At 43.1% G+C, this 27572-nt stretch overlaps 1 protein-coding gene across 1 annotated transcript in view; it reads right to left on the bottom strand.

Moving 5' to 3' along the window:
• Positions 1 to 460: 460 nt before the first annotated feature.
• Positions 461 to 27572, bottom strand: part of prkd1 (protein kinase D1) — a 79247-nt gene continuing 52135 nt past the window's right edge. The window contains exons 14-21 of the mRNA XM_049596164.1: positions 21156 to 21228; positions 19351 to 19457; positions 17196 to 17357; positions 16717 to 16815; positions 9015 to 9175; positions 8726 to 8832; positions 3391 to 3476; positions 461 to 848 (exon numbers count right to left, since the gene is read on the bottom strand). Coding sequence (XP_049452121.1) covers positions 612 to 848; positions 3391 to 3476; positions 8726 to 8832; positions 9015 to 9175; positions 16717 to 16815; positions 17196 to 17357; positions 19351 to 19457; positions 21156 to 21228 — 1032 coding nt within the window. The 3' untranslated portion in view covers positions 461 to 611. The remainder of the gene's footprint in view (positions 849 to 3390; positions 3477 to 8725; positions 8833 to 9014; positions 9176 to 16716; positions 16816 to 17195; positions 17358 to 19350; positions 19458 to 21155; positions 21229 to 27572) is intronic.

Genomic DNA, 27572 nt, shown 5'->3' with positions numbered 1-27572 from the left:
TGTTTTATTTTATGACTTGGCATTTCGTACTTATAAGATCCGTATCTTAGTTGTTGTTGTTTTTTTTGGTTTTTTTTTTTACAATTTTACAAAAAAAGGACATTGTAATTACTTGATAAAATAATCAAAAGATCTCAACCCTGTAACAGGAATAGATGAAAAATGATCTTGATGAACGACCTGTACATTAAAACAAAGATTTCCTGTTGAAGGGATCAAATATTTACAATACAAACAGGGATCTCATAATTATGAGAAATAATTTTAAGATTCTTTCCTCATAATTACGACCTTGTACAGACAAAACAAGGATGTTAACGAGACAAAGCTCCGTGCTGAAGCTAACTAGCCAAGATATGTTTCTCATAATTATGAGATATAGGCAATGAAATTTTCAGATGTTAAGTCATTATTATGAAATTATTTTTTTCTTTTGTGAATGCAGTATGCCTTCATAGAATAAGGGTGGGTTTACACCTTAAACTCCCTGATATCCATAATAAATAACCAATTATTGGGTTTAATTCTAAATCTAAATTTGCGTTTCAATTAATTTTCTACTTTTCTTTTGTTGGAGTTGCTGTTTCTCGTCTCCTGTTGGAGTTCCATCCTCAGAGTTCACTGACCCTCTCACTGAGGGTCTCCAGCTCCTCCTCTTGCTCCTTGTAATGATGCTCCATTATCTGACCGCTGTCGCCACGGGGGGGACCGTTGACGAGGTGCGAGGGGTAGTCGAGGCCGCTGAGCTGGGCGTGGTGATGCCAGCGCAGGTCGTCACTCTCATGGGTTATGTAGCGCTCGTTCATCCGGGACTCCAGGTTCCTCAGGTCCAGCCACATCTGGTAGTCCTGGTGAAGAAGGCAAACACACCCTCAGACATACAGAGCTGTTCATGTTTACTGTAAAACTTCAATTGCCTGGGCTATTATTTGCTTAAATCACTGAAATCAATGGGCCTTTATTAGGGACAGGCCTTTAATTCATTTCACACAAAACTGTTGCTCAGCAAAGATCCATTGTTTAAACCAGCATGAATATTACTTGTATAACAATTAGGCTTCAGATAATATATCACTCATGATCTGAGGAACCTTGTGGACTAAAGGATGATGAATAACTTGCAGGGCAATCAAGGAATGGACACATAATTTGACATAGCTAGCAACCTGGTTATATATCTGAAGAGCTTCACGATAATGAAAATGAACTGCTTGGCAATCAGACCAGGCTTCTAATTGAGACAGGCCTTTATTTGTCAAAATGTGTAGCCATATCGGGCTAGTTAAAAGGGACTAGGCCTTTAATTGAAGTTTGATAGTAAATAGTTTAATTCCATCAAAGTTTTTGAATTTAAGTTTATTATTAATATTTTTTTAAAAAAATCTATTTTATTACTCGGGCACACTAAGGATTACAGTGTTTAGGGTTAGTTTATTTTAATTATGTAGCACAAACTCAGAACTTTGGGCGGCACGGTGGTGTGGTGGTTAGCACTCTCGCCTCACAGCAAGAGGGTTGCCGGTTCGATCCCGGGCGTGGGAGCCTTTCTGTGCGGAGTTTGCATGTTCTCCCCATGTCAGCGTGGGTTTCCTCCAGGTGCTCCAGCTTCCTCCCACAGACATGCATGTCCAAAGACATGCAGGTTAATTGGTAACTCTAAATTGTCCGTAGGTGTGAATGTGAGCATGAATGGTTGTTTGTCTCTATGTGTCAGCCCTGTGATAGTCTGGCGACCTCTCGCCCGATGTCAGCTGGGATAGGCTCCAGCCCCCCCCCCCCGCGACCCTCAAGAGGATGAAGTGGTTAGAAGATGAATGAAATTCAGAACTTTTTGAGGGCTCACATTCTGTACAACGATCAAAACCCTTCATCTGTTGACCTTTTGATTCAGCTGAGGAAAGGGCTTTAGGCAAGTCTTTTTGACATTTACTGGCCTTATCATCATACACCACTGGTTCACAAACTATCGTACCACTGGTGGTACATGAGCACCCTCAAGTGTTACGCAGAGGAGTCTAAGAAAAAAAAAATTTGATGTGTCTTTCTGAATAGGGTACGTTCGGAAAGACTCATTCTGTGTCAGAGTGCACTCCGGCACAAGCTGGACCGTTCATTAATTCGTTACGCTGTAACACTGTCTGAATGTACCATTCGGTTACTCAGAGTATCGCACTCTCCGAGTAGCAAACTGATGCTCTGTCTGTGGAAACGGAGCAGCAGAGCGCCGAGCGGAGTGAATGTGTGATTAACTTAACCGTTGGTTCATTCATGTAGAAATATAACGCTGCGTTTCTTCCACCAACAGGGCTCTCATTTTAGTGTAGAGCGTCAGACTGAATTTACCAACGCACCATGTCAGGTCACTCACTCTCCGGGACCGCCAGTGTTACTTGAATAAGTAAACACTGACCAACGGGACCAGACTGGCCGACTCAGTGGATGGATGATGTCACAGGAAGCCAATCTTACAAAGGAGGACCATGCTATGGAAGCTAACGTTAGCTAATGTGCTAAAAAGTTAGCATTGCGGAGAAATCCAATCTTCCTCTTAATCCCTCCCCAGTTTCTGATGAGGTGGACATGATAACCCTTAATACACATAACCTTATTCATCCCTACAACAGGAAATACTTTTTCCCTAACCTGATATGAAGTGTGCGCTGCACATGTGAGCATTTTTGATGATGGCCTCCGTCCAGTCCTTTGGTCTTATCACATTTAACCATAGTTGTCTTTGTTTTTGTTGACGGGCAGTGGCGGCTGGTTTTGAGCCATGACTCCTTCTATTCTGGCTCCCAATAACACAACAAGACAAACACATTTTAACACTCCTATGGAGCCTACAGCCCTGTGGGGGAGAGGCAGCTGCACCTCCAGGTAATGAGGTGACGTCATCGTGCGGTTGGCTCCACAGGGGTCTATAAGTGTAAAATTAATTGGCACATTTACACAGACTTTTCTGAAAACCTTTTAACAACAAAATGTAAAATCAAATTAATGAATGCAAAACAGAACACATCAAAAACAGTTGCACTTTTAAATTTGTATGTTTTCCACTCTGATTTGCTTGATCCAAACCAACCACTGATTTTTAATTAACTTTAAGTCTTTAATCTTTGTTGTTTTAAGTCTAATCTTTATTACTGAGCTCTTTACTGCAGAACGTGTTATTTAGTCTGGTATTTATTGCTAAAACCCCACTGTTTCATCCCCCAGCTGTCTTCCAACATTTTGTCTTGCCTTTAAATTTAGTATTAACACAAATATTTAGTTATTGCAGAATTGAAGTTTGGTCATTTAACTTATCTTTAAGTCTTTATGTTTTACAGTAATTTAACATGCCAGAAATGCACCAAAAATGACGGAGAATAAATTATTTTATTGTCTTACCTGTAACCAGGGGTGACTGAGGGTCTTGTCGACGCTGTATCTCTTCCTCATCTTCACTTGCAGCAGGTTGTTAATCAGGTCAATCGCTGCGAGGAAGTTAGGAAAATAAAGAAAGGAGGAAACAAGAAAAAGAAAGACAGAAGAAGTGATAAGCGAGAGAAGTTTGAGGTAAAGCGAGTGCCCAATGGAGGGAGGGATGAATAAGGGGAGGAGGAGGAGGAGGATGTAGGGTCAGCCCCCCTCCCCCCCGTGGTGAGGGGCCAGTTGGGGCTAATGAGCAAAGCTAACATGATGTTAACATTTCTTCAGGGGTCAGCGGTCTGAACAGCTTGAGGACCCCGGGCCCCTCAGGTCTATGGGGGCCTCCATCGCTTGGCATTATGCACATGAATGGCCCAGCACATGAATACCCCCCCAGATCTGTCCGTCTCACTCTCTTTCCAAGAACTGCCCGGACTCTCGCTGCTTCTCAGGGTTTTTTTCTCTCAGATATTTTATCCCCGCCCTCATTCCTCTTTCACAGGGGAGTCACATGACCCACCTTTAATCTGCACTTCTTTATTTAGCAGTGGGGCCAAAGGATGGCGATGTCAGTCTGTCCTACAGCAGCTCAGAGGACCATGTCTACAACTAGGCTCAGACTGGCCATCGGGTAATAATGGTAAATGCCAGATGGGCCGGACCACTTTGTGGGCTGCACAGCCACAGCAAACAATGTTGAAAACAAAAATATTGTAGGAAAAAAGAAAGACCTGCCGGCTGCAGCCCACTTGATATTGGAACAGTCCATCTGATAAGAGGTTACACAGTCCCCAAATTTTCAAGGGACTACCTATCCACCTTATTTTCAAACACGGACGTAAATAGTGATCAACTTCCCTTTTTTTGTGTGTGACTTCCGGTCAGCCGCTTTCCCTCATGCTTTCCCTTACCGGAGCTAACGGTGCAAGCCATGTTTTTTTTCAATTTTTAGTTGTTTATGTTAGTCAATCAGTTAGTTAGTTAGTCTGTGTATTTTGTATAGAAAACTGTGCCCATGTTTCCGTTATAACGGAAATTTATTCCCTCCAAACGCGAACAAATCGCACGTCAATCATAAACTATGAACCGAAAAAGCACAATCTATCCCGAGTGAGACAAAACTGCTTGATCCCCGTCTCCAGTGTACCAGCAAAGAACCTGCAGAACCGAATCAGCGAAAAAACACACCGGGCTACACAGCCTCTCTACCTGAGCAGCTGAAGCTGCGGCTCGCACCCTCGACACACAGACGGTGCTTCTGCATGCCAGCCACACGTGTGCGCAACTGTGAGAAATAAATATGTGAGGTGTACGCTGCTTTTCTATCTTTTTTTCCTTTTCTTTCTTTCTTTCTTTCTTTCTGTCGGCGACATACACTCCTAACACAGGACGGGTTGTTTTAATTGACTGAGTTGATTATTAAGCCATAGTGATGCACGGATCGGCTCTGATAGCACCTGAATCAGCATGTACGCATCAACCATCCAGCCGTTACAACATGATTGAGCTAGCAAAGCAGTTTTGTGTTGCTATGTGTGGTATTTATTCAGTTTTGGGAAATCACAATGTCTAGAAAGCATCAGTGGCTGCAGCTGACAGGGACAGCTAACATTAACACTAGCAGCAAAGCTAACATCAGGATGTCATTTGTTAAAAGCCTCCCGATGTCGGATATGACATGAAACTACTCCAGTTAGCTCAATCATGTTGTAACTAAGACATCCGCTGGAGAAAATTTTTTTTTCACGGGCCACTTTGTGAGTTTAGTGAGTTATTACAGACACGGCTAACGGTTAGCCCAGCTAATCTACGATAACCATGTTATTAATTACACACAGAGAAAATACTAATGTTTGTTCAGTCATTGTGTTTATAGACTTTACAAACATCAGATTAGTCTAAACGGTGATATAGTGACGTGAAAAATGTGATATATACATATATATATAGCTAAACTCAGCAAGGTAAACAACAAGGTGATTCCCATTTACACAGTGGTAAGAGTGCTGGACCGGAAGTGTCGCACAAAAAAAACGGAAGCTGGCTGCGTTCTGTTTTGCCTCCGTGTTTCCGTGAAAAATAAGGTGGATAATGTGAAGCCCAGTGATGATACATGATGAGACGGCGTATCATCTCTAGTCAACAACTCTCTGTACTTCTGATCTGTAACGTTGACAGGAAGTGACCACCATGAGACGGCGTATCATCTCTAGTCAACGACTCTCCGTGCTTCTGATCTGTAACGTCGACAGGAAGTGGCCGCCGTGAGACGGCGTATCATCTCTAGTCAACGACTCTCCGTGCTTCTGATCTGTAACGTCGACAGGAAGTGGCCGCCGTGAGACGGCGTATCATCTCTAGTCAACAGCTCTCCGTGCTTCTGATCTGTAACGCTGACAGGAAGTGGCCGCCGTGAGACGGGGTATCATCTCTAGTCAACGACTCTCCGTGCTTCTGATCTGTAACGCTGACAGGAAGTGACCGCCGTGAGACGGCGTATCATCTCTAGTCAACGACTCTCCATGCTTCTGATCTGTAACGCTGACAGGAAGTGACCGCCGTGAGACGGCGTATCATCTCTAGTCAACAGCTCTCCGTGCTTCTGATCTGTAACGCTGACAGGAAGTGGCCGCCGTGAGACGGGGTATCATCTCTAGTCAACGACTCTCCGTGCTTCTGATCTGTAACGCTGACAGGAAGTGACCGCCGTGAGACGGCGTATCATCTCTAGTCAATAACTCTCTGTACTTCTGTTCTGATTTGCAGCTTTTCAGACTTATTTTGTGGCTGAATATAATTTGTAGCTTCTTAAAATCTGAATGAGGATAGTGATAGTGAGATACTGGCTACAGTGATGAAACAAAATCAGCATCAGATGGACTGTATTCATAATCAATACGCCACAATGATATATATAACCAGCGCCAATTCATCAGTCAGTGAGAATGTGTGTGTGTGGGCGGGGCATAAGCACATTGACCGACTTGACCAGCGGACTTCACTACAAGCTGATTGGCTGTTGAAACAGGTGACGTGCTTTAAAACTAGCCACCGGCCATTTGACCAGCTGAGTTGCACATGACGCCATCAGCCGACTTGAGTCGAGCTCAGACCGGCCAGTTCACACTGCTGACACTTTTCTCTGCAGTGTTCTAAAACTGTTTCATCTTGTTGAGTATCAGTGGTACTGACCGTGTTCACCTCCCCCCATTCTGTCAAGTGAATCAGTCCATCATGTAATGCCTGACGTCAGGCGGAAACTAGATTAAATTAAGCACAGAGTAACGGTAACGGAAATAAAAACTAGTTGGATAAAGGAGTTGAAAAAAGAAAAGGTAGAACAGAAAAGATCAGAGACAAAAATAAAAAGTACAAAGTGCTTAACTTAATCAAGAGGAGGAAAGAGTCATGTGGACAGAGGAGCAGCTGGCCGATACCAGCGGAGTAACGTTACAGGCAAGGAGCAAGAAGAGGTTGTCACTGTGCTCTGCTGAGGACCAGTGACATGACAGCTTCTCAAAAGGTCATTCTGCTAACGCTCAGCGAGCTCACGTAGTGACGGTTAAAAGAGCTAGCCAGGTACGGAAGTACTGCCAGTACAGTGTTTCTAGCTCAACCTGTTAGTACCAGATTAGTGTGCTAGGTACCCCAACTGAGGGGGGACCAAAAATGGGAACGGTAAGGAACGGTTCTATTAGTACCATCCACAACTGGACTGAACTGCACCAGACAGCTTAGTAGAAACAGAGCTTTTGTCAGTCTGGTTGAACCATCGTACAACATTTTGTTCTCCATGTCCAAAAACCCTTTCTACTAAATATTATCTGTTGGTAAAGAGGACTTTCTACAACCGAGACCAAGCAAATAGACATCTGACGGACCACATCAAGCTCTGTGGCAGCAGATAAACATTTAAAAAGTAGTGTATCTGTACCTCTGAACACAACTGTCAGAGTGCACATGATACAGTCAGAAACACAGATTATAATTCGCTGCCATCAGACTGTCAGGCTGCATCTCTCTCTGACAGATGCTGCATAATATTCAGTCTACGTTCACAGCATGGTGACGATAAAACAATATAACTTCTTTATTCCAGTGTCACCATTATGAAACTTGAATTGCGTTTGTGGGCAGAGGAAAAAAATGAGTTCTATAACAGAATCCATTTAAAGTGTCTTCTTTTAAAGTGATCTTTGAAAATGCAGATTTGTTGACGCACTCACAGTTTATTCTCTGACATTTAATCCTCCTGCGACTGACAGAAGACAACTTTTTACAACATTTATTTTGAAGCGCAGCTGAAGTCGCTGTGGCGGGATGAGGAGGTGGAGGGGAGGTTGAGAGCACTTCGGGGATCCGGGCCGAGGAGCGAGTGAGTCAGGCTGATTTAAATCTGTCTCGTAGTCAACAGGACGACTCCAGCCAACACGCACGACGGACGCTTTTAGAGACAATGACGACAACAACATGAGTCACGCGGCAGCAGAGGAACTGACTTCAATGATGTGTTGGGGATATCATACTGCAGCAGGAGGAAATAATAACCTGCGCTGATGTTTGAGGACAAAAAATAACCACCGAGTCACAGAGAGGTGAAACAAAGCGCTCATCTATCATCATGGCATTACGGGGGATGTTAACACTATTTATATTTGTTGGTAGAGCACAGCTGATACATGGTTTCATTACAAAGCGACCTCTGTAGCCACCCTCAGGTGTATTACAGACACATCAGGTGTATTTTTATCACTGTTTTTAGACATCCTGGTTTTGATCACATTCAGAACACAGTATTCACATACAACAAGACTGTTTGACTAAAATGAACAATGACAGCAATATAGTCCACGATGAGCAGCGCTAAAATCAACCTGCGTAGTTGTCCCTCCATTGTGACATTAGAAAGTGTCACATTTATCTTGCAAGTGTACTCTTCTTCAACGTTTGCTTTACTTCCTGGATTTTTCCCACATGGAAATTCTGACCAATCAAGAGCAGCTTTCTCACACAAGGCATTTGATCTGGTCCTCTTGAAAATGCTGCCGTGAGAACACGAACCAACTCTAGGCAATTATACAACTTTGGAACAACATGAGTCCCTGATTCAGACCAGAGGAGACCACTCTAGGGCTGACAGCAGCCCAAGTTCACACGAGTCTGAACGAGATTCCAGGGAACGAGTATGAGCAATTTAGTACTCAATTTAGATGTCAGAATTCGTTCAACATATGGGCTAATCACTGTTCTTGGGTTTTTGATTAAAATTAAGATCAACTCGGCAGCTGTGGTTGTGGTCCCCGATGTTACATACCTTCCTGGGACACTTTCTTCCAGGGATGAGGAGGGTACATGAAGGCAGCATTCTGGATCTGATCGTTGATGTCTTCATCCTCATTGAAAGGGAACGTCCCACTGAGACTGCAGAGCACACAAAAACAGAAATTCCACTGCAGATTAAACCTGTAATTTCGTATGGATTAATAATTATGGAATGACGATGATTATAGTTTTGTATGTTTTATATTGTAGTGATTTCATCGGTCAAATTTTGGAAACGAGAACAAAAAAGTTAAAAATCAAGAGCTAGATGAGTCTCCTACCTGACGTAGATGATGACTCCGACCGACCACATGTCCAAGGAGCGGTTGTAGCCTTTGTTCCTCAGGACCTCAGGAGCGAGATACGCTGGCGTGCCAACCACCGAACGCCTGAACGACTTCTCGCCAATGATCCGAGCGAAGCCAAAGTCACACAGCTTCACCTGAAACAGGTGAGGACAGAGGTGTGTTTTCAAATAAATTTCACATGACAAATGACTTTTCTTACTGGTTACCCTGTGGTTTACCTCACTGACACTCTTAAGATCTTTGGTTTGAAATGTCGAGGTCATAGCAACAGATTTGGAAGGCTCCTATTGGCTCAAGTGAGGTGTCAAGGAAAAGGCCAGGAGTTCACTTCCATTGCAAAACACATCAGTCGTTTTGTTGACATGCAGATTGAGAGAAATTCTGGATAATATGTGGAGAAGTATGAAGTATGAGGACTGAACATTTCATCAACAGATCATCTGGACTGTTGGCAGTCCTTTCATCCCGGGGGTGTCCAGGGAAGACCAGTGCTCCTCTCAAACACATTTTCTATTGTCACCGGGACAACAAGATGCCCTGGTCCTGAACCATGACTCAACAGGGACGAATACTGTTTGCTGTCTTTGTAGAATGTTGAACTAAAAAGAAGCAAATGAATCAGAATGTTTGTGGTACTGTGACGCTGCCTTGGCGTAAGCTCAGACTGGAGGTACTTTCACTTATTTAACCTTTATTTAGCCAGGTAATCTCATCGAGACACGCAGTCCCACTCTCAAGAGAGACTTGATAAAGTTAGTGGACACAGGGGGCCACCTACAGGCGATTACTGGTGGACACAGAGTAAGTTTTCTGGCCCCGGGCCATGGTTAACCCTGCATTCAATCATCTTGTTTAGATGTGAACACAGGGGGAGGATGAGTGTGATGAAGCTGCTGACAGTGAAGAGCTGCTGGCTGCAATCGTTACAGGATGATTCACACACACTTAGGAGAAAGATGGAAGTGATCAGGGATATGTTGGCTCGCTTCACAGTCCGCTTGTGATGAATCAGTGCTCTTCAGCACTGAAACTGCAGCTCACATCTATTTTGGGTTCCCTTTGATTTAGAGACGGTCTCTCCTCATTCAGGTGCACATTCTAATGTAGGTGGACTGACACTGTTTCAGGTGTTGGTAAAACCTCCAGGAAATCACTTATTTCTGTACCAGACGCTCAGAGGAAACTGGAGAATGAGAATTTAACCACATTTTGGACAGGTCCTTTGATATAGCCCTCAGCTGCTGGTTAGCTGGCAAGCTAATGTACCAATTAGATAATGTTAGCTCTCCAGCTGGGGTTCAAGAAAAATAGACTTGAGGAGTCAGAATACAATTAGCTTTCTAGCTGTTGTTAGCATAACTGTCCTGTTTTGTTCTTAATGCTATCACTTTGGCTAAAGATTACTCAATTCCAGCTAATTTTTAGATTTATTTTTCTCTTTTGATTATGCTAGGCTAGTAATCCCCCTGCTTCCAGTCTTTGTGCTAAGCTAGGCTAAACACATCCTGGACTATTTTTTTTTTTTCTGTAGTGGACACTCAGAGCTAAAACTGACAAATGATGTCATTTCACCACATTTTGGACAGTTCGTCTGACGCTCTACATTAAAATAACAGCCCTGTTGTCTGAAGAAACAAAGCATTGTGTTCTACATTAATCAAAAATAATTAAGTTAATCACATGTTTGCTCCGGTTGCTGGTTGGCTAGTAAGATAATGTTAGCTATCTAGCTAGCAAATATTCTCTCATAAGCAACTGAAGTCTTTGTTTTGGGGGGTTTGGAGAATACACTTAGCTTGTTAGCTATTGTTAGCATAACCTTCAGGCATTATAAGTCTGCCATTTTTGTTATCACCATGATCATCACCATGAAGATTACTTAATTCCACCCAATTTTCAGATTCATTTTTCTCTCTTCTGATCATGCTAGGCTAATCTCCCCCCGCTTCAGTCTTTGTTCTAAACACGTCCTGGATTTATTTCTGCAATTGACACACATAAATGAAACTTAAGAATAACTATTTCACTGAATTTTGGACAGTTTTTTTAATATAGTTCTATGCTGCTGGTTGGCTACTAAGCTAATGTGCCAACTAACGTAAGCTCTCTTGCTGACAAATGTTAGCTCATTAGCAATGGAAGGTCTTGTTTTGTGGGATTTTGAAAAAAAATTAAAACCAACTTTAAGAGTCACAATACAATTAGCTCGCTTGCTATCATTAATTGCTAAATGCCCAATAAGTTTTTCTGAGCACACACAACCCCGTGAACTGACTTGTTTCATTATTGGGATTTGATCCATTCAGTCCAAAAACATTTAGTCTAGATGAGCCAAACAATTAAATCATTTTATCCTGATTCAAGTTAACAGAGTGCTAACACGGGAGTTAGCCATTCAGCCGGCTGAATGCTCAACCAGTGTAATGCTGTGCTCACACCAAACAGGATGTGAATTTTTGTGTTGCGTTACTTGCATGAGTTTGAACACTACAATATTTTGTGTTGACGTGGGTGAAATTGCTGAATCAATGAGTAAATTTATGTCATATGTCCCCGGAGGATTTCAATGCTGATTGGCTATCACGGCTTGAATTGGTTGCTGAATTTCAGATTTTTCAACACTGTCTCACTTCATTTGCGCCGCTTAATTTGCACATTTCCTGTCACATCATATTTTGCATCGCGTCCATGGTTGCACCCAGCAGAAATTTGCGTCTAATCGCATCTTTACATTGACTTTACATGTAATTAACATGCACAAATTGTTGCCCAATGTAAACACAACATAAATCTAGCGCTGATCATCCCCAGATCTTTCAGGTAGATTTATACACTGCACTTGAACCATTTTGGCGTCATACACCACTGAGCAACTTTTTGATAGGAATAAATGTGGCAATGCGTTCAACGCTGCGTCCAATTCCCCAAAGCGGCCGTACACATGCCATGTCTTTGACCGCCTAGACAACGCTAAGTCGGGCACTGGGCCCTACTCTTGTGCCGTTTCTGTGACAACTTTCAAGAGCACGGAGGCAGGCTGCGTCTGAGGTTGCTAAGTGTATGACAGTGTCACTCCTCCATTTTTTCTATATTGAAAACAAAATATTCGAGAGCACAAAAAACATGGCCTACATGTATGGCACCTTATACATCCATGAGCAAACTACGAACTCACTCAGCCAACTTCTGTTAGCGCCCAAGCTAATGTTAATGCAGCAGTTCCACACTACCTTTTTAATACATGAGCATTTTGTTTGTTTCCTGATATTTGAGTAGCAGGCTCTGCAGATTTATACACAGAAAGTAAAGTGTGTGAGCCCAACAGCCGGCCTGATGCATCATTAGAGCTAACAGCTAACAGTCTGTCTGACACAAACAGCTATTTCTGGAGAGGAGACTGAAAACTGCAGAAAGCTGCTAATAGTTACACTGAAAGCTAATGGACCGACTGTCTGCGTCTGGTTTGTTTGCCTGTCTGGAGCTTCCTGTTCCACCTCTATGTACGTGTGTGTGTGTGTGTGTGTGTGTGTGTGTGTGTGGCCTAAATTATGGTATATATATATATATATATATATATATATACACACATATCTTTCTGTTAGTGTCATCTTCTAGTATCATGAAGCCTGGTTGTGTTTAACACCTGTGAACCTTTCTGTGCTCACATGTACTGTGTAACTCCATATTTGAGTCTTCCTCGAGATTATTTCATATGTATCTTGTTGATGTTTGGTCAACATGCATTCAGAGTTTTAAAATAGTTTTGTATCTTTACTGTCACAATGCCAGACGCATCCAAGTTTCCTCTCACCTGCCCTGCAGTAACCTTTGTGTTCCTGCCATCTTCCCTCACCTGGGGTCCGTTTCACAAAGCAGGTTCAACAAACTCTGAGTCTAATCCTGAACTCTGAGTTGATCTACTTTGAGATAGGAAACTCTGAGTTTCCAGTTCCAGAACAGCTGATTTGAATCAGTTTAATCAACTCGGAGTAGTTTCACTTGGAGTTAAGCGCGTGCACCACAACTATAAAAAGCCAGCATCAATGGAGCCCCGATTCGACGAGTCACCATGGCAACGCGGAAGAGGACTGCGTTTTTCACCCCACTAGAATTAGAAATCTTAATGCACTCATACGGCGAGTTTGCATACTTTTTCAAAAAGAAGTGCAACACCGCTGCAGCTGCAAAAGAGAGGGAGACAGCGTGGGAGAACATTGCTGCTCGGGTCTTGAATGGTAGCCTATTAATTTATTTCATTTAGGTGCAATCCCGCGGGGGAGAAGCGCACTTGGCAGCAGTTTAGGATGAAATATAAAAACATTGTTCAAACAGGTAAGACCTCGGCATAATCTCATGGGGGTGCCTCATTTTGATCATGTTTTACATTGTAAAGTAAATATTAAGTGGCTGTTTGACTGTGCAGTTGTTTTATCCCCAACATAATACTGTTTTCACACACATAAATGTCTTCTCATCTGTATCATGTTCTGTTAAATAATTAAGCCTATTTAAACTAACACAGACTTCTACTCAGCCAACAGAAAGAAGGCAGATGCCTGTAAAACGAGCACACTTTTCTGACTGCCCTGCATACAGTTGCCTTAGTCAAGTGCTCAGCATCTCCGACATTGTACAAAAAACTTCCATTTGCAAAGAAACACAGCGCATTTTTATACAGTCTATGAGCGCAACACACAATATCTGCTGGGATGTGAGAGCATGACTACGATTGGTAATGTTGCAAATGTAAGGACGGATTAGGTTGTGTATGTAGATGATGGACTGTGACGTGAAACGGTACCGCTCAAAAACATAATTGTGTGGAAATGCCAGAACATCTATGCGCGGTCTGATAACCATCTCGAATATTTAATTCTCTGCGCAGTAATGCTGCTCCTTCATCCACGGGATCGTTATCAAAAGGACATGCCATGTTAGTGAAAAAAGTCGCCGCCTACTGTGCCTGATGGACTTCTAATATACTGACTCTGATTTTTTTAAATGATTTTTTTAAAAGACAGACGGCAGAAGTAGGCTACGCCAAAACTCGCCTGCTGACTGAATGAATGAGGAAATCAAATGGAGTGTGTGGCTCTGAAAGAGGGCGGAGACAGAGAGAAACTCGAGGTTCACTGAGAAAAACCTGGTCCCGACCAGGTTAGGTTCATAGAGTCTGTCACTACGGTAACTGACCGAGAGCTTAAGTTACCTCTCTCTCTGAAACAGGCTAGAGTTACCCCTCTTTCTCTGGTTTGAGTTACCTCCCTTTTTGAAACGGAAAACTCAGAGTTTCCCTCATTTCAGGGTTAACAGACTCTGAGTTTTCACTAAACCTGCTTTGTGAAACGGACCCCTGACCTCCCCGCCCACCTGCACACCTGTTCCCACTTCCCCGTCAGCCCAGTAGCAAACAAACTGTCCATGATCCTGCGGTCTTCTGTATTCTCTAATATAAGTTGGAGCCCACCCCAGCATGTGTCAAACAGAGTGCCCCAGAAATGAGTCCTAAAACCCAAAAATGAGATAACAGTTTTGCATTCCTGGTTCCCTTGTCTCAAAGTCAGTTGGTTTTTGATTGGGTTTTTGGTTAGATGCCTGAAATAAGGTCTGTGGTTAAAGGGATTTTGCACCCAAAAATGAAAATTCAGCCGTTATCTACTCACCCATATGCCGAGGGAGGCTCAGGTGAAGTTTTAGAGTCCTCACATCACTTGCAGAGATCCAAGGGGAGAGGAGGTAGCAACACAACTCCACCTAATGGAGGCTGACGGCGCCCCAGATTCAAACGTCCAAAAACACATAATGGAAACCACAAAATATCTCCATACTGCTCGTCCGTAGTGATCCAAGTGTCCTGAAGCCCCGACATAAAAAGTTGTTTGGAAAAACGTCATTTGAACTCTGTTTTTAGCCTCATTGTAGCCTGCAGCTCTGACTGCCTCTCTGGGCACCGCACTCACGTGTGTGCGCTTAGGCGAGATCGTGAGACATGGGCACCATGTTCATGTGCGTTCACGTGCTTTCGCTGGTCTCACGTGCAAGCGGGCACATGTGAGCTTGGTGTACACAGAAGCAGTTAGAGCTACAGGCTACAATGAGGCTAAAAGAGTTCAAATGACGTTTTTCCAAACAACTTTTTTGGACGTTTGAATCTGGGGCGCCGTCAGCCTCCATTAGGTGGAGTTGTGTTGCTACCTCCTCTCCCCTTGGATCTCCGCAAGTGATGTGAGGACTCTAAAACTTCACCTGAGCCTCCCTCGGCATATGGGTGAGTAGATAATGGCTGAACTTTCATTTTTGGGTGCACTATCCCTTTAACACAAAAGAGACTTTCACGTTTTGTTCTATGAAAAAAACCCCAAAACAGTAGTAAGGACCCCACTGTGAATTTTAAAGCCTTTAATTAAAAAGGCAGCTTCAAGTGGCTAAATGAGACATCAGAACATCACCACACTGAATATGGCATTAGGGATGTTTAGTCATGTGACTGTAGTGTAACTTGTTTATAGCCTGACGTTAGCTTTTTACTCCTGGCAATTGCATTTAGACCTCAAAGATCATACAAGGTGTTCATTTGTGAAGATTATCTTGCTGAGCAAAATGTGGAAGGATCATAAATGTTTGTTTGCAGAGAGTTTATTTTCAGCAATAATCCAAAATCCAACAGAAGAATCCCAGAGGCTTTTTGAGCAGGGATTTGGGGTGACAATAACTTCTGCATTTGCCTACAAAAAGAAAAATCTATTTCAAAAACATCCAACGTTCTGGATTTACTGGGGGAAATAAGCCCATTTTTCAAATCCACACACATTATTCCTGTGGTCTAAGACTGTCTACTACTCTACTAGAATATTAGTTAACATGAACAACTTTCTCTGAAATCCAAAACTAGAGTGCTAAAACTCATATCTGTGATTTCAGAGGGCAGTGGTTCCCAACTGGTCCAGCCGCAGGGTCCAGATTTCTCCCTAGTCATTAGTTCAATGTCCACACAGTTTAATACATTCAGTGTTGTGTTTGGCCATGTCACTGAGCTAGTTTGCTGTCTCTGTCAAGTAGCTGTCTGTTAGTCACTCACTCTACAGCAGGAAATGGCACTTCAAAATAAAAGCTCTGTGCTGGCGATTCACTGTACTTCTAAATAAAAAGTGGTTTTCCAAACTTGACATGATCCTGAGTCACTTGCAGCCCATTCACAATGGACCTGGGACCCACTGTTGGACCATGACCCACCAGTTGGGAACCACTGTTCTAGATGACACTGAGAGCGTCCAGGGGTCTCTGGTTTCTGGCTTTGACAGAGAGTTGCTCATGTTCACAAATACTGACTGAACTTTCATAGGCCATGGGAACTGCAAACTGGAATTCTTAATTTTGGTGGTGTTCCCCTTTAAATTGTCAGTATGGGAAAAGAAACATTTGAATAGTTTCTGCTTCAAAAGAAGGGTAAATATGATTAATTATACTTTCAAATAAATGTAAAAGTCTGCACACCAAGGCTTCATACAAAATGAATTTCTAAGTAAGAAAGAAACAAAAACAAAAACTGAAAGCACTTGAATAACTTTGCATAATTCTCTCAGAAAATATAAATAAATAGAAATTCACATCAGAAAGACTCAAAAGAGGTCGTTAATACAATTCAGCCACACACACACACACACACGCTCAGTACCTGTGGAAATGAGTCTGCAGACGCCAGCAGGACATTTTCAGGTTTCAGATCACAGTGGACGATGTTCTTGAAGTGCAGGTGACGCAAAGCCACAAGAATCTGACAGTGACACAGAAACACACACACACACAACAAAGCTGTCAGTAATAATTCACCATAACAACTGTACGAGAGACATTTTTAGGGTGGTGCTGGAGGAAAAGTCACAGTGTCATTACTGCCAACAGGGTTCATCCTCTGGGGAGCAGGAGTGTGAGTATTTAATTGAAATGTTATTTGGATTTGTCCACACTTCAAGTCCCTGATTGAATGACAAACGTCACAAACTCCACCACATGACGCAGGAAGTCTTTTCGTGCTTGTCCAGAACTTCAGAACCAATTCACACTGACTCACATTATGCGTGTTGAGCTATCTGATCTCAAAAAAGAGCATTAAAAGTGTAAAGCACACTCTTTGTGTTTGTGTGTATGTGTCACCTGAGTGACCAGGAACTTGGTGATCCTCTCAGGAAGTCGTCCTTTCTCACTGGACAGGATCATCTCCAGCATGTCTCCGTGGAGCTTCTCCATGACGACGAACACTCTCTCCGGTGTCTCAAACATGCAGTCCAGGTTAACCACGCCCGGGTGGTGCAAACTCTGGAGGAAGGAGGGGAGGAAATTATCTTTATCCAAGGTTCAGGAAGTTCAGGTTTGGATGTGGTCATTCTCTAAATGTCATTTATTAAGGATTTCTCTCTGCGACTTTTCCAACTGTCTGAGTCCATGGGTATATCCCAAGTCTCATATTTGTCATTTCCTTGCTCCTCTATTCTCGCTGGAAACTTAAGTTGTTCAGACTGTCCCAAAGCTCTTATTTGTGCTCAGAGGATTGAGGATCAACGATGCACGAGAGCAGCCTTCACAGAAGTCTTTTATCAGCCGACACGCCCCTGTATTATATTGATTGGACGCAGCAGCTGATCGGACTGATCTGATACATCACATCATACTGGAGTGAAGACAGATGAGAGATTAAACTCAAGTGTAACAATCCTACATTTGATATATTGTTATTTTATTCACAATCTCATTTCACTTACACCACATTTCCTCGTTTCCTCTCTCCTTGAATAGTTTCCTTGCATCTCTCCATAGGTGGGAGGGACTAATGTTGAATTTTTGCTTTGCATTATGTTGAGTTCACACTGAGTGTGAATAAAACAGTTTGCATGAGTGAATTACATGTAAAGTCCATGTAAAGACGCAATCAGATGTGAAGTGGCGAGTGATCAGATGGCGGCGTGATGGACATGATGGATGTGACGTGAAATACCTTAATTAAGTGGCACAAATTAAGTAAGTAGCGTGATTTCACATCATATGCTTTTTAGTGAGACTTGAAAAATCTGAACTTCAGCAACCGATGCGAATTTCCGCATCGCAAATTAAGCTAGTAGCGCAAATTTTCACAATGAGCTACTCGTGTGAGTGAGAACGCTAGAATATTTTTATGATGTGATTTATTCGGGCATCTGAAATGAGTGAACACACAATATTCTAGCGTTCAAACTCACTCAAGTACAGCAACGTGAAAATTCGAGCTACTTGATTGATTTGCAACACAAAAATTTGTATCGTGCTCGGTGTGAACACAACATTACTCACGCAAGTTTGAACACTTTAATATTTCTGTTGACTCACATCATACTCACATGAAACCGCTGAATCGATGAATGATCTGCCATCGGTGCGTTCTCAGTGTCATATGTCCCCGGAGGATCTCAATGTTGATTGGCTATCGTGGTGCGAATTGGTTGCTGAAGTTCAGATTTTTTAACTCTCGCGAATAAGCCTATGATGAAGTCTCGCTAATTGCTTCATTCGTGGTGGGTAATTTGCGTCATATACATCGCGCCGCCCAGCCAGAATTCAGCTCTAATCATGTTTTTTACATTTACTTTACATGTAATTAATTTGCTGTAATTGTTTTATTCTTGCCCGGTGAGAACACAACACAAGATGCAAGGAAAAGACACAAGTGAGGGAAACATGGATGCAATTTCAGAGACAATGGATGTGATGCAGGAAGAGACAGAGTGTAGATAATGTGTTTAGCCTGGTGATCAGTGATGGAAAAAACTAACCACAAAGGAGCGTTTTAAGAACCAGAATGATTTTAGGCTTTTGTATTGAGGAAACATTATGATATGATGCAGTCAGCCCTGTGCTAAACTGTAAACAAGCAGCTTTCAGACAAATAATATTTCTTCCAATAAATTATAAAACTGGAAACAACTTCAGTGATAGATTTAAATTCTGAGTCTGTTTTAATGAAATATTCACCTGCTCATGTGTCTGTGAAAAGAACCGATATCGTGGTAAAATGACAACGTGAAGACATTAAAATTAATTGAAATTCGAATATTCCCAAAAGGTTCCTGAGACAGAACAGAGCAGATCTGAACTGAACAGTGTTTCCTGTGCAGGTGTGTGTTGCAGCAGCAGCAACGTCTGCAGGTTGAGCAGTGCTGAAATATTACGGGATGTCACACCCCTACAGTGTTGCCACGGTAATGAAGTCGTTCGCGACAGGAAGTCTCACCCACTGCCGACAGCACTGCGGTATGTGTGTGTGCGTGTGTGTGTGTACCTGCAGGATGGCCACCTCGTTGCGCAGCTGACTCTCCTGTTTGGTGGGGAAGCGGAGTTTGTCGATGATCTTGATGGCAACGTCTCGGCCGGACTTTCTGTGTTTACCTGCAGGACAACACATGGAAATCAACGTCATGAACAAACTCATCTTTCATAAGCCCCATTTCAACCAAGCAGTTCAGTTCAGTTCAGTACGCTTTTTTTTTCAGTTTCCACTGTGAAAAGTTGTGGATGGTACCAATGGAACCGTTCCTTACCGTCCTCATGTTTGGTCCCCTCTCTGTTGGGGTACGTTGATGAGGAAATACAGCGAGTGCTGGACGGAGCAGTGAGTGACAACAACCCCGCCCACATTTAAGAGGACTGTCTGAACAGACCGAGGGTCTAGGTACCATGTCTGAAGGCTTACTGCTGGTTCCAAAGGTACTGGACTGAAAGGGTTTGGTGGAGACGGGGCTTTATTCTATGTCCACTTTGTTTGGATGTATTGATTTGAGCTGCGTCTAATGAGATTCAGGGAAACAAAATTTATAATAAACAATATTCTCCTATTATTAAGACTTAAACTCTCAATAAATTCTCTTTTTTTTTTTAATGTTTCAACCTTGTTGTCAAAATCTCACTTGCTTGTCCTTAAAGGGAAATTTCGGTTTATTTCAACCTGTCTCCTATCGTCCTAAATTTGTTTCAGGTGACTAGTGACATAAAAATAATAGTTAGCATGTTAGCCATTAGCCTAGATACAGCCGTAGCGTCAGACCTGTTAAAACGTAAGTGAACGGGCAACCTTCAAGTGCAAAGTTAGTCCACTAAACAAGCTTTTTTTCCACAAAGACCGCCTCATATCGTTAGGATAAATGTCAGAGAACATATAGAAAACCACATGTAAACGTGTTGTCTTACCTTACCGGTGTGCTGCCATGTTTGTTTACCATCTAGCTCTGCTTTCCAAGGCACGGCCGAAATATATCTCGTGAGCTCTAGATAAAGCCCAGCTGGATACTACTCCAGGTGGAGGTGTCTCGTCCTCGGTCACATCCAGACCTTGAAAATAAGGCTGCAACCGGTCCCATTCCTTGCAACAGAGGCATTCCTCTTCTGTGGGCACTGGGGCACAGCATTCACAGGTACACCACCAATCTCCAGAGCTACGCAGCCTTGCAGCAGCCATTCCTCCTCTCTCGTCCTCTACCTGTTGCGCCTCTCTCTCTCTCCTCCTCCGTTCTTCAATTTCATGAAGCTCTTCGTCAGTGTATTCTGCCTCAAATAAATAAGGGCAGCCATCAAACTCTGCAAAATCAAATTCCTCCTCCACAAAGTCGAAGTCTGGCAAAAAGTCAGCCATTATTCTATAAATCTTTCATAAAATAAATGAATGAACTTTTCAGGCTACTGTCCTGTTCTGCCTTCCAGATTTCGGCCGCGCTTTGGAAAGCAGAGCTAAATGGTAAACAACAAACATGGCAGCACACCGGTAAGGTAAGACAACACGTTTACATGTGGTTTTCTATATGTTCTCTGACATTTATCCTAACGATATGAGGCGGTCTTTGTGGAAAAAAAGCTTGTTTAGTGGACTAACTTTGCACTTGAAGGTTGCCCGTTCACTTATGTTTTAACAGGTCTGACGCTACTATGCGCCCCGGCTGTATCTAGGCTAACAGCTAACATGATAACTATTATTTTTATTTCACTAGTCACTTGAAACAAAGTTAGGACGATAGGAGACAGGTTGAAATAAACCAAAATTTCCCTTTAAGTGACAGAACCAATCAGTGACTGCAGGTCTAAATGTTCTTTCACCTCCATAGACGATGCCAAACTGTCCAGAGCCGAGAACCTCGTCTGGGAAGATCTGATACACAGAGTTGATATCCTGAAAAACAGAACAGCTCTGAGCATATAGTCACATCAATCATTCAACATTGTTTGAGTAAAGAGTGAAATAAACGCCTTTATATGAAGGTAATTACTAAAATCACATTGCACCACTCTCAGAGTTGCAACGCTGCTGAACCGCTCTGAGGTCAAAGCTCTGAGCTTCCTGTTCAGGAGAGACCAGAGGCCCGGTGCACCACAGATACAGAGATGCAAGAGACCCTGACCCGAGCATCAATGGATGCACGCTTTGGGAAACACGCTGGGATGAAGAGAGGTCCGAAACCTTAGATCCCAAACTCCACACACATCAAACATGGATGGTACAGATGGGGGAGAATATTGATACAGCATGGTATTGCGATATTTTTAGCTTGGCAGTATTGTATAGATACATTATTTATTATATAAATTAATATTACAAATACAAATTAAACTTCAGGTAGCCTGCTAGATTAAAAAATATATATTTTTCCGTCTAATAGATACAATTTGCAAAAATGCAGTAAGATAGACCAGACCAGAACAGACTAAAAATGTTCTTTTCTAATTAGATAAAACTGATGTTGACCAAGTTTTGTTTTGGGGATATGACTCATTATTCATAATTTCTTATTGCAATACTCAGCATATCCCAAAACACTTAAAATGACAAGAATATTGTATTTTGCGTCAAGTATCGTGATAATATTGTATCCTGGGGCCTCTGGTGATTCCCACCTCTCATGGACGGGTCACAAAGGAAAACAACCGACAATAGAGGAGGCTGCAGCCCTGGTTTCATTCAGTTGGAGCAGTAATCAGCTGTGCAACACTCAAAAGTGACACCAGAGGAACTGAACATGTTGAAACACATCGGGGGCACGATTTAGACAATTCAACAAGATGATAGGACAATTAGGAGCCGCGGTCTGTGCAAAACAAGGAAACAGTTTGATGTGTTTGACACCATTTTGAGACACAGATCTTCATGTATTTGCAGTTCTTCTCAGGGTTGACGTGACCAGAGGTGGAAGAAGATCATTTACTTAAGTAGAAGTAGTGTTACCACAGTGTGGGAATACTCAGTTACAAGCAAAAGTCCTGCATCTGATTCATGCAACACCCCAAATCACTAAGCTTTACAGTCTATGCTGCACTCACGCAATAACAAGTAATAAATGTATTCTATCTAGCAACTTTCACCTTTCAAAGACCCCAAAAGAATCAAAAGAACAAGCACTAGACAATTTAGGTTGGGACAAAGGCCGCTGTGAAAAGATGGGTCTTAAGGTGACTTTTAAAGGTTTCGAAAGAGACTCCTGAACGTAAACCTGATGGAAGAGTTCCATAGCGAGAGCCATGACTACTAGGGATGCACCGATCCGATATCTGGATCGAATATCAGCCCTGATATCATCAAAATAGATGGATCGGGTATTGGAAAAAGCATTCTTGGAACCCGTCGGCTGTATTCGGCATCTGACTTCCGGCATGTATTGACATTCCGGTTTGATTTAGGCAGAGGAGGCGGATTTCCGTTTCCGACTTCTGTTTATATATAAGTAAATATGCTGAACCATTGCGATGGATTCAGAGTTCGCAGTGACGCCAATTATGTTCCGCCTCGTTAGTTCACCGCACGGAGCGTTTAACCTGACAACAACTGCAGCCGGCTCAAACATGACTGATTCTTCTGCTCTTCTTCCAGAGACAAGATCTCTGGGGTTTGCCTATGGAAAATGCAACCTATACCTGTGGCGATCCATTCCCTTTAAATCTATTGCGATGCGAGCTACGTCACACGTCATGGAGCGAAGGAGAGAATCTGCTGTGTGGAGGTATTTCACACTATTTCTACTGCTGTTGCACAATTGTTTATTTTTGTTAAAAATAAATAGTTCATCACTGCACTAATCTGTTTCATCTTGTTTCATTTTATCTTAGGAAAGAACTGTGTAGTCATCAATGCCTGATGCCTCTAATCTTTTCTGTTCTACATGTAAAGGTATATAGCTTCTTAGCTCAACCATGGTATCGGTTCTGTATCGGGTATTGGCTGATACTCAAAGCCGCAGCATCGGGATCGGGATTGAAACTGAAAAAGCTGGATCGGTGCATCTCTAACGACTACAAAGGCATGATCACCTTTTGTTTTCAGTCTGTAGCGGTGGACAGCCAGTAGGTCCGAGTCAGAAGACCAAAGAGACCAACTGATGATAAAACATGTATTCAGGTGCCTGACCATGGAGGGCTCTTTGCGTAAGAACGAGTGCCTTAAAATGAATCCTGAACCTGATGGGAAGCCAGTGTGAAGAAACTAAAATGGGAGTGATGTGGGTTGACCCGTTGGACCTGGTTAACAGCCGAGCAGCGGCAATCTGGATTATTTGAGGACGATTCAGAGAAGATTTGTTGAGATGAGTAGAAAGAGAATTACAGTAGTCTAGACGGGGCGACACAAAAGCATGGATAATCATCTGCAGCTCAGGTCGAGACACAACAGACCTGAGCTTTGCAGTATTTCTTAGCTGAATAAAACAAGTTTGGGTCATTGATTTAATGTAGTGATCAAAATGCATGATCAAAAATATCACCAAGATTCCTAAGTTGCTATGCTGCATTTTTATGTTGGAGGGAAAGTTATGCATGTTCCTCAGTAAATGAGGGAGGGTTAGTGGAAAGTATTTGTAGCTCCAGGGAGAGTCAAGATAAATCAAAAAGTCAAAAAAGTGGCATACGAGTAAAGTACAATCACCTGTAAACAGTACCAGATACAGTACTTGAGTAAATGTACTCAGTTACTTTCCAGCCCTGGAAATGCACCTAAAGCCCCGAGCTGTTAAAAGTTGTGAAAGCTGTGAAGTTCCTTTGATGGAAAGCGGCTCTAACTGAAGTGGAGGGAGGCGAGGCCGTGTGACACAAAGTGGGTTCAACAAAAAAGTGAATAGCATCAATTCATCACCTGGTGGAGGAGTTCTCAGAAAAGCTTTTTGTAGAGGAGAGCCCACTGAGTGTAACTACACAGCGTCAGTGATCTGCCACAGCTTTGACACCAAAACTGCTAAATATTTTCTCCTTGTCTGCAATCACGTCTCCCTTTTCTCCCCCGTTAGCTGACAGCCTAATATCACACCTCAGGCAAAGAGGACAGAAATACAATATTATAAACCTCCTCCCCCTTCCCCGAGCCTCGCTGCCTAATTACCATCCGTCGCCATGGAAACCGTTTGGCTGAGTGAGTAATCACAGTAATCTCCATTTGAGGTGCTTGAAGACGTGCTCACCTTGGAGACGGCGAAGGTGCACGCACTGCATGGAAATGGGACTGGATGTTCTCTGCCGTTACATTTGCATGAATAGAGTTTGGTGTAAATCTGTATGATGTGAACGTACAGGAGCGCCCTGATGCACCCTGACCTGCTCGGGGAAGCTCTGTGACACGCTCTCCGGGTCTTCAAATGCAAATGAATGAGGAGGGAGAGAAAGCAGGAGAGGATCAGATGGAGGAGATGAACAGGATGCAGTTTGTGAACAGGGAAGGCGAAAGTCCTTTTCACACTGGAGCTGTGATCAGGCCCAGAAAATCAGGCCTGACCCCACATGAACACACACAATTTGTATGTTATAATTATTTTTTAAATATTACAACATTTATTACAAGATAAGGGCTGAAATGTTTCCTTGCTCAAGTTCTCCTTCGTCTCTTCCTTTCCAACAGGTTCAGAAGAACTCGCTGCGCCCCTCAAAGCGTCTCGTGCACATGGCGGTCCACTACGATGCAGCACACAAATGATGACCACCTGTCTTTGCTGCATTTTACACACCTCCCCTACTGCTGTGGAGGCAGACGCAAACACTAGTAATCACGGCACCTTCAAGAGGCAACCTCCAGGCTTGAGAAATGAAGCCAATGCAGGAGTGCCGAAAACTGCAGTTCCCTGGACGGCCACTTGGGGCTGACTCCAAAACCAAGTCAGTTCTCTACAACTTATTTCAACATTCAAAGTGTGGAGATAAATTTTTTATATTTACATATGATTAAAGCCCAAAGTTATGCCTATTTAAGGGCGGGCGGGTTGAGCAACAAGCTGTCTGCGAGGTGTCGCTACAGTCTACGACTGTGTCCAAAATCACTCACTATTCGCTATATAGTGAATTCGCCATTTTGTAGTGCTGTCCAAATGTACAGTATGAATTATTATAGTCTATATAATGGACTCAAAGTATCACACAATGCACAGTGAAAAGTAGTGTACAACTGAAGGTCACTAACCAAGCAATATATCCCATCATGCACTGCGCCAAAGGAAGGGACTGACTATATGGGACGGATAGACTCACAAGTCAGTCTTTAGACGCTTTGCTTAACTAAAGACTGATGACTTTCTCCCTGATTTTGTGTTTAGATGGGCGGATACAATTTCAGAGTTTAAAAAAACTCCCTACGTTGCAGAACCAATAGTAAATCTGCAGGGCGGTCCTTCGGTGGCTCGCTGAACTCTTGTGCTTGTAAACACAGTCCCACTAGAAACACGTGTAGCGGTACAAAATGGCTCAGCCGTGCTCGCAGAAAACTCCGTCAAAGTTAGTGGATGTTTGTCGCGTTTGCAGCGACACATTCTCGCCAACTAAAAGAAACAAACATAATCTTTTACAAGGCCATGACTCATCTGTCCGGCCGGACTATAGAGGCCTTGTAAACAACAAGGCAATTCCCTCTATAGTCCGGGTAGAAAACCAGCAGAGCTTTTAGCTATATATATAGCCTACGTATCACATTTTTCACATCACTGTATCACCGTTTAGACTAATCCGATGTTTGTAAAGTCTATAAACACAATGATTGAACAAACATTACTATTTCTGTGTGCACGTTTAGCTGGGCTAACCGTTAGCTGTTAGCCATTAGCGGTGTATGTAGTAGGTAATAACTCACCCTGTCCGTGAAAAAAATATCTTTTCCAGTGGATATCTTAGTTACAACATGACTGAGCTAGCAAAGCAGTTTTGTGTTGCTATGTGTGGTATTTATTCAGTTTTGGGAAATCACGATGTCTAGAAAGCATCGGTTGACAGGGACAGCTATTAATACAATAATGTTGTATATCACGGTGAATCCCGTTCGGGCGGAGATGGCTCGCGCACAAGCCAGGCCAGAGAGGGACGCAGCGACGGAGGGAGAGGCGCTCGGAGGAGCCCGCTGCGCCAACACCACCCACTGCGCCAACACCACCCACTGCGCTGTCCGCGATGTGTGACCTGGGCTGGCCGAAAAACTTGGATTGGACTCCATGAAAAACTGGATCAGAGTTCTGGATCGGCATTTTTCCATGCAGTCCGATCTGATGCAGATGCACGTTTTTTGCTAATATCGGCGGCCGATACCAATCCAAATATTGGATCGGGACATCCCTAGTAGGATAGTTTGCAATCATGCTGCTCTCTCCTGTTGTCTGTCTGCCAGTGTAACCTTACTAATATGTTCTTCCATGGACCAAACCAGTCCTCGTCCTGCGTCCTTGCAAGCGTTACAGGCTGATGTGGTCTTGCCTGTTTTTTCAAGCATCCCAAAGCAATGTGCTCTAATGGGCTACATACAACAGCAAAGAGGAACATGAACCTGGAGTGCGATGTGTTCACAGTGCACAGGTTAAGCGAACCGCACTGCAGACTTGAAGCAATATCAGGAGGTGGTCTGAGTTCTCTTGGAGTGTTCACATATGTGCAAAAAATTCTAAGTCACCGCTCTGAGTCCGCTTACAGGGCTGAAAAGGACCAAGTGTGAAAACATCTCTCCATGGCACTTCCTGAGCTGCGTACACTACTGCTGAAATTCTTCTTAAAGCTGTTTCTTGGTGGCATCTCTCCAATCCTGGTTCACGTGCTAGAGTCTTTGCACACAGCACAACAGCTGCCCTTAAATGTTGTTTAGTGGGCATTACATATGCTAATAGGTGACTGAGGCTGAAAACACACCAGCAGCGCCGCCGCGTGGTGTCATGACGCGTGTCAAGCACCACCCCTAGCACACACCGGACATGTTCCACTGCAGGCTGTCAACAGACAATCACACAAACTTATTACAACCCTCACTGAAAGATCTGTACCTCCTCCATCTCTGCCTTAGCTTAAACTCGTGTGTGAACAGCCGCTAATTAGAGCAGCTCTCCAGAGCCATGACTCGCCAGGAAGAATCTTTTTGGTCATTGCCTTTATAATGACGGGGTCATTTAGCTCGGGATATTTCTCGACCTCAGCAATGAGTCTCTCCTCATGAAGTCTTTGTCACCCACAAGACACAGCAACAGCTACAGAGTTCTCTTTAAACATCCTTGGTGAGGAGAGGAGTCGAGCTGCCAC

Source organism: Epinephelus fuscoguttatus, linkage group LG14 (genome assembly GCF_011397635.1).
Source record: "Epinephelus fuscoguttatus linkage group LG14, E.fuscoguttatus.final_Chr_v1".
In the NCBI taxonomy this organism is placed as follows: Eukaryota; Metazoa; Chordata; class Actinopteri; order Perciformes; family Serranidae; genus Epinephelus; species Epinephelus fuscoguttatus.
Note: the sequence above shows the minus strand (reverse complement) of the source record. Positions and strands in the feature narration are given on the sequence as shown.